At 33.9% G+C, this 7,184-nt stretch overlaps 1 protein-coding gene across 1 annotated transcript in view; it reads left to right on the top strand.

The window, feature by feature from the left end:
* Nucleotides 1–4,531: 4,531 nt before the first annotated feature.
* The window catches only part of LOC111630424 (gastric triacylglycerol lipase-like), a 25,167-nt gene continuing 22,514 nt past the window's right edge, over nt 4,532–7,184 (top strand). Inside the window, exons 1-2 of the mRNA XM_023374511.1 lie at nt 4,532–4,687; nt 4,793–4,997. Of these exons, the coding sequence (XP_023230279.1) occupies nt 4,571–4,687; nt 4,793–4,997 (322 nt within the window). The 5' untranslated portion in view covers nt 4,532–4,570. The remainder of the gene's footprint in view (nt 4,688–4,792; nt 4,998–7,184) is intronic.

Raw genomic sequence — 7,184 nt, 5'->3', positions numbered from 1 at the left:
TTGAAGAGACTCTACCTTTTTATAAGCCAACCGATTTTAAACAACCTTAGACTTACAAGAGAATGTTTTGAAATTCTCCTCTAAAAAATAAGCCTAATTATAGACACCGAAAAAGTACTTTATCTGGAAGACGACCTGTGTCTCCTCAAAAGCAGCTTTTATGCTGTCTATGGACATTGGCAAATCAAGAATCATTCAGGTTTGTTTATACGAAGTAATATATAAAATTAGATGCAGTTTATAAGAGAATAGTAGATTATACATACATGTAATACATATTTAAAGCAATTGTTTTATCCAGTGAATGGATGTGACGTTGTTTTGGTGTGATGTAACTAAACTGAGTTCAAAATTAACAAATAATTGATATTAAATACAAAACATTTTTTTCTTTCTTTCTTTCCTCTAAGGGTATTGGCGATCGTTTTAATATGTTTAGACGGACTGCATGGAATATTTTAAATAAAGTTGTTAATTCTTTCTTACAAGTTAGTGTGAAATGAAAACGAAAAATGATCTCTTGGCCATCACACAGCAGGATGATGTAAGAATAATGGAATTTTTTACACCCAATCTGGTTTTCCTAGAATTAGAGGCTCTATTGATGAAAAGCATATGGCTATTAAGACATCAACTGAAGAAGCAGTAGCCTATTTCAATAGAAATAAGTATTACTCTGTCATCATATAAGTTTAGTTTGTAATGAAAAAAATGGTATTCAAATGATACAATTTCTTGAGAAGTCATTTCCCATATGTAGGCTAAGTGAAAATTCATTCAAGTATACAAACTTGTGTAATTTTGGATTATTATTAATGCTGTTCATTTCTTTACGATTTATTTAATGCTCTGAACATAAAATTTCTGAAGATTCCAAATGCGTATTAGGTAAACCTCACTTTTAATCATAAACAATGAATCGAACTTATTTTTTTTCACATTAATTAACTCTGTTTATGAAAAAAAGTCATCTGAAGCTATTGAATCTTACAATGAAAAAAAAGATCATTGTAAACATTTTACACAACAAATAATTGAAATTTACCAATAAAAATACTTTCTGCCGTTTATTTTTCGAAAACTAATTCCATTTTTAGTACTTTGCACTGTACAGAACGTAATTTTTCATGAGAGCAGCCATATTGAATTAGCACAAAGCTCGACAACGAACTACCTAGCACTCCTAGCTTACCAATTTCGCTAAACATGACGTCACATAGCTCTACAGTAAATGCCAATGAGCGTAGCACTAGGACGAAAGTGTACAGGCTGAGCGTGCTAATAGTAAAATTAGCTCAGAAGTAAACGCACCCTTAACGACACTACTCAGAATAGGTTCCAGTCCCAGGAGAAGACACTCGCCATTCCCTCGACAGAGAATCCTCCTCAAGACTATAGAACGATGTCATATACAACGATCAACAAAGATTTGAAGTATTTTGGATAGATAAGTGTAGACTCTCTCTTTCTCTGCGTTCGTGAACTTAGACTCGCAATCACGCGGCATTGAAGTAGAATAGTAGCGCATCAATTATACGATGTAATATCTGCCGGTATTTGTCATATTTAGTTATGTATTTGTATTCGCTATATACAGTACCCTAGTTTAGATAGATTTATATTAAACTCGTTGTTTTTGTTTAAACCTGTCTACCTGTCATTACTTGGCTTCTATCGACGTAACCATTGACCTCCCCACTCAACTATTTGCCCTCCTAACCATTCGACGACAACGTGGGCGGGTTTTTCTAACCCGTGCCGAATAAGTGGCATTTAGAGAACAGCCTCGGTGCTCCCGGCTTCTCACAATAGTGTAAATAACATATAAACAAAATCAAATATACACCATCGATACAAAGAAGTGTGTTGACCTAATTTTAGAAAATCAACTACCCAAGCCAATGCCATTGTAAACTATAGGCCACATTATATCTCTATGTTGGTTTAGAAAGCTGCAGTTGTTTTTATTTGTGAGAAAATAGACCTGTCTATGTAACATATAACAGATCTATCGAATGTTTATACAGAAAAGTTTTTTGAAAGTTTTAAAATCTTGAAATGTATAAATTTTTGTAAACGTAGGTTACATTGCCTAATAATTTACAGTCAACAATCATAAACGCAGACGTGTTATTCATAATTCTATAATATCATATATATAAAAGCATTTATATAGAACTTATGAACACCTGGTTTGCATTATGGAATTATGGAGGAGGCTAACACGGCTTAACTGTAATATAGTCATTCAGCTTTGCTAATGGAAATTGTTTAGTGTACTGTAAACAAAAAGGTTTCCGATATATTTCAGATGTGAGGTAGCAGAAATTCCTATATTAGAACTAGTCTTTATACTAACATGATTCGAGAGACGTAGCGATCGTTGTTCGTAGCTACCTGAGAAAGTCTCCCGTTACATTTTCTCGAAGGCAACATGACGCTTTGTCGTGAACTATTAACCTCTGCTCGGCCGAAATCGTCCGTCAATATCGCCAGAGAAGGCCGAAAAGAGTCAGTCTCCATTTTAGTCTTCGAGAGGAAAGAAGCCGTCGCCCATTTCGTAGGATAACCTTTATCAACAACCTTTTTTTTTGTGTTAGTGCACGATAGAGCCTGGATATTTCAACGGAACATTTTGACTGGATATTTCACCCTTGGACAAATCCTGAAAAAGCCTATAAGAACCTGGTTCTCCGATTCGACACGACCCTGTCGGGATATCTATTACCAAAAGTATTTATCACCACGCGAATTTTATGTGAACTTTCGCTCAGCGACAAAACTTTAGAACCTCTGTATCTTATCCAATTTATTTTTAATTAAATCCTTATTAAGTGTTAATTGTAGTTCGTGTCTCTTCCACATGCTGTCTCTCGATCGGCTGACATTACGAATCCATCTGTCCACTTACGGACCGCTCATGCGACGGTGTGACGTAATAATTGCCGTCTCGGCTTCCGTATTCCGATAAACAAGGTGGTGTCAATCCTGACCGGCACTAAAGAGGTGCCGCCCCGAAAGGTCACACAAATTACTATATAGATTTGTAGTAGTTTTTCGTAAAACTTTTCATGCACGTGAGAAAATAAATATTTCAGTGATAGAAGATATTTTATTTATATTTGTAGAAAAATATATACATATATAAACTTTTACAAAAAACCCTTTGGGAACACCTGTGTGTAATATTATCAATTGTTAGACGACACAGCATGTGATAAAACCATTAGATTTTGCTAATAAAAAATGTTTAGTGTACTGTACAGACAAAGGATATTTTGGATATTTGGATGTATGACGGAGATAAGAGTTGTCAGTAATTATATGTTCCTAGAATTCCCGACGATCGTTCAGATGTTACGAGTGTTTGGAAAATTTATCTGCTTTCGTGGAGTGAAAATGCTTTGGCAATGTTCGCCACACAGTTAGGGAATCGTTGTTTTGTGCTTATTTTTACAAACTCATTTTACTATTTCATCAAGTAAGTTTATAAGAAATATAATGTTTCCGGAGGATAGCAACTAATTGTTTTATTACGCGTTAGATAATTATAACGGGTTTTTAGAGAAATTTTTTCTTGGCAGAATGTCATCGGATTCTGATTTCGAATATGCCCAGATATCTGACAGCATGTCAGGCATTCTACACAAACCTGATGAAAAAATGTACTGGTCCAGGAATGAAATTTTTATAATTTCAACATTCAGTAAACTCATGAACAAAAAATATTCCTTAGTATAAAAAAATATTTACATTTCTCTGACAAAGACACATTCGATCCAGAAACTCATCCAAACCCGAAACTGAAAAAAAATTTGGCCGTTAGTCGAAAATTTAAATTCAAAATTCTCTAGTATATACACCTCAGAAGATAATATAACTGTTGATGAGAGTTTGCTCTTATACAAATGTCGTCTTTCCTGGAAGCAGTACATTCCTAACAAACGGTCACGTTTCGGTGTGAAATTCAATTTGTATGAATCTTCGTCTGGATACTTGGATACTGTATATAATTGTTATGCAATAAATATTGCGCGTATTTATAGCATTCTTTTAATTTTTATGAATAATATTAATATTAATTTAAAAAATAATTATAATATATTTTTAAAATTTTATATATTTGTAAACATATAAAGGTATAGATCTAAATATTCCCATTCCTAACATATATAAAATTACAAATTATTTTTGGTAACGTTTTCGGGAGGAATAACTTATCCTCATCGATAAATACTTATTTCTACTTTAAAAATTTTATATATTTGTAAGCATATAAAGGTATAAATATTCCCATTCCTAACATATATAAAATTACAAATTATTTTTGGTAACGTTTTCGGGAGGATCAATTTATCTCATCGATAAATACTTATTTCTACTTTAAAAGTTTTAATTAATAGTTTGAAACGACGAATAAATGAATCGTCCGAGTGGAAACTATTAGACATTGGTTAGATGAGAATGCCTCATGGCGTGTGACGTAACAAAACAGATACTATAATAAATCCACACAATAGATAAAGCAACATTCTCACCTATACGCCTGTTTGATAAATTTCGCATAAATATGAAATATCCTGCTGTTTGTTTTCTCTTTTTATGCTCGAGTTTAATAATTTGTTCCATGTCATCGTTTATCGAGTCGAGGCTGCTCGAGGTTGATCCAGACGCAGACAGAAATGTGGTAAACGTAAAATTTACACTTTTTATAATCTTTCAATATATATATATTGAAAGATAGGCCTATACATATTTGTTAAGTTTCAGTTTATTTTTATATTTGATATAGACCGAAATAATAATCAGCAGAGGCTATCCAGTGGAAGAATATACGGTCCAAACGAAGGATGGCTACCTTTTGAAACTATTTAGAATTCCCTATGGCCGAAAATGTCAAGAGCAAAACACCAAAAATCGTCCAGTGGTCTTCCTGCAACATGGCCTTCTGGAATCTGCCACTGACTGGGTGATCAATTACTCTCACCAGAGCCTTGGTAAGTCATGTTTTTCGAGGATATATCTGTTTCAACAACCGAAACGTTTAAATTAGAAATGTATGGCTTAAAATTTAAAAACCGTTTACATATAGGGCCTAAATTTCTTATTAATTATAACAGTATAATGGTATTTGAGGCGAAACGTTAGAAAAGCATTTTCTATGTGCTTAGATAATTGTGTTCTGTTTAAAAATCTGTTCGATCAATTTCGATTAAACTTTGCCTTGCCATTTTCCGTTAATTAAAACAAGGAAACGAAAAATGTAATGTATATATGTACTGTACTGTACGTACAGTACAGTAGACGACTTCGTTTTCGAGATATAAGGTCGTAGCACTGTGAAGTCGCTGAATCGTGCTTAAATTGAAAACGGAAAGAGGTACCGATTCGGATGTGAGCGTGGTACACACCGCGTCAGACTCCACAGTTACAAAGAAAATCGTCTTGATTTATTTAAAACACAAAAACAAAAAGCTTACAGCAATTATATTCTTAATATCTCTGCAGGTGAATACTGTAAATTTTCTGGTTCTTTTTCAAGAGAGAATCCTGAGAGAAAGATTCTTCAGTTTTCTCTTTTGCCTTGGAGCGATGTTGTTCAGTCTGTTCTTGGAGAAGGTGAGGTCAGTCCTTATAGAGTGCAGGATGAGGCGAAGAATGCCACTAAGTAAGTAAGATCTTGCACTACGAGAAATTCGGAAGTCCTTGAAATCAGAGTTTCTATCATTTTTGGTCCCAGAAAATGGGGATGAGAAAAATAACCAATCACTTCGATTGGTTATTTTTTCTCATCCCCATTTTCTAATTGGTCGTCACTCGTTACTAAGTGTAACGAGATCTGAACCCAGATAACGGGATGAGTAGGGCACATTTAATTCGATCCCAAGCGGAGATAGTTGATTTTAGGACTTACTTACATTGTCTAGTTTTCCCTTATCCAATTTTTGAGAAAAGGTTTTTTTTTTCTTTCGTTATTAAATTTAATATATCCTTTTATGGACATAAAAAAATATATTTTACAATAATAACAAATTTAGTGGTTCCAGAGCCTCACAAGATTTCCAGACGTTTAATTTAAAAATGCCTGCTATCGGGATGCGCAACATTTTAGCTAGCAGTTTCGTTTTGCCAGTTCGTTCACCCGTTCTCTATTTACAAAGAATCATACACGCGACATTGTTTCCCTTCCGTTTTTATACGCGTGTGTTAGGTTTTTTGTTAGGTCAAAGTGTTTTATTTTGCTATTTAAATGTATATATTCGATTATTATTGATCTCAGGTCGTGTAGCATACCTTGTCTACTTACAAATGTAATACGGTTAAAAAGTTTATTGATGATCATATGAACAATCGCGTCTATGACAGTATTATTATAGATGTTTTTTTCGATTGCTATGAAAAAAATTAGAGCAGTCGTGGTGAGTATATACAAATCATTTTATTAAATAACTAGCAGACTCCGCCACGCGTTGTTGTGGCTCAAAATGTATCTATTATAAATGTATAACACTTCCCCATGGGGAATTATTTTTTGAAAAAATTCTTCTTAGTGTACATTCTCTTGACGTACCCTATTAAAACGCAATCAAAAATGCAAAAACCCGCATCTAAAATAGTATAATAGACGCCAAGTTCTTCACGATAAGCCTTAATCCTGTCCCTCTCCCCGTGGGGGAATATCGAAAAATTCCTTCTTAGTGTACATTCTCTTGACGTACCCTATTAAAACGCAAAAAACCGCATCTAAAATAGTATAAATAGAAGCAGAGTTTTTTACTGTAAGCGTTAATCCTAACCATCTCCCTTCAGTGGGAGAAATTTCGACACGTATATTATATAAAAACACGTGCGCATTCGAATGCAGCGTTGTGTCAAAATTTAAAAGGAATCGGTAGGAACAAACGAACATTACATTTTTATTTATGTAGATAGATAGAAGATGAACTGCTTTAGTTCATTTTCACAGAAAAGCATAATGCCTCACAGGAAAGCAAACTTAAGGCGTCGTATTCGTAGCGCCATCTGTTGGACATAAAAGCCTTAACCTAGATTATATATTTTAATTTATACGAATGTTTAACGGAATAATATACAACCTATGTCCACCCTGAGGTTCCATTTTAAATATTGGTGAAAGAATTTTTGAAATCGGATGAGTAGTTTCGGAGATTACCTGCTGCAAA

Source organism: Centruroides sculpturatus, unplaced genomic scaffold, assembly GCF_000671375.1.
Source record: "Centruroides sculpturatus isolate CEXI.00-Female unplaced genomic scaffold, Cexi_2.0 scaffold620, whole genome shotgun sequence".
Lineage (NCBI taxonomy): Eukaryota > Metazoa > Arthropoda > Arachnida > Scorpiones > Buthidae > Centruroides > Centruroides sculpturatus.
The sequence above is the reverse complement of the archived record's forward strand: the minus strand, read 5'-3'. Positions and strand labels throughout refer to the sequence as shown.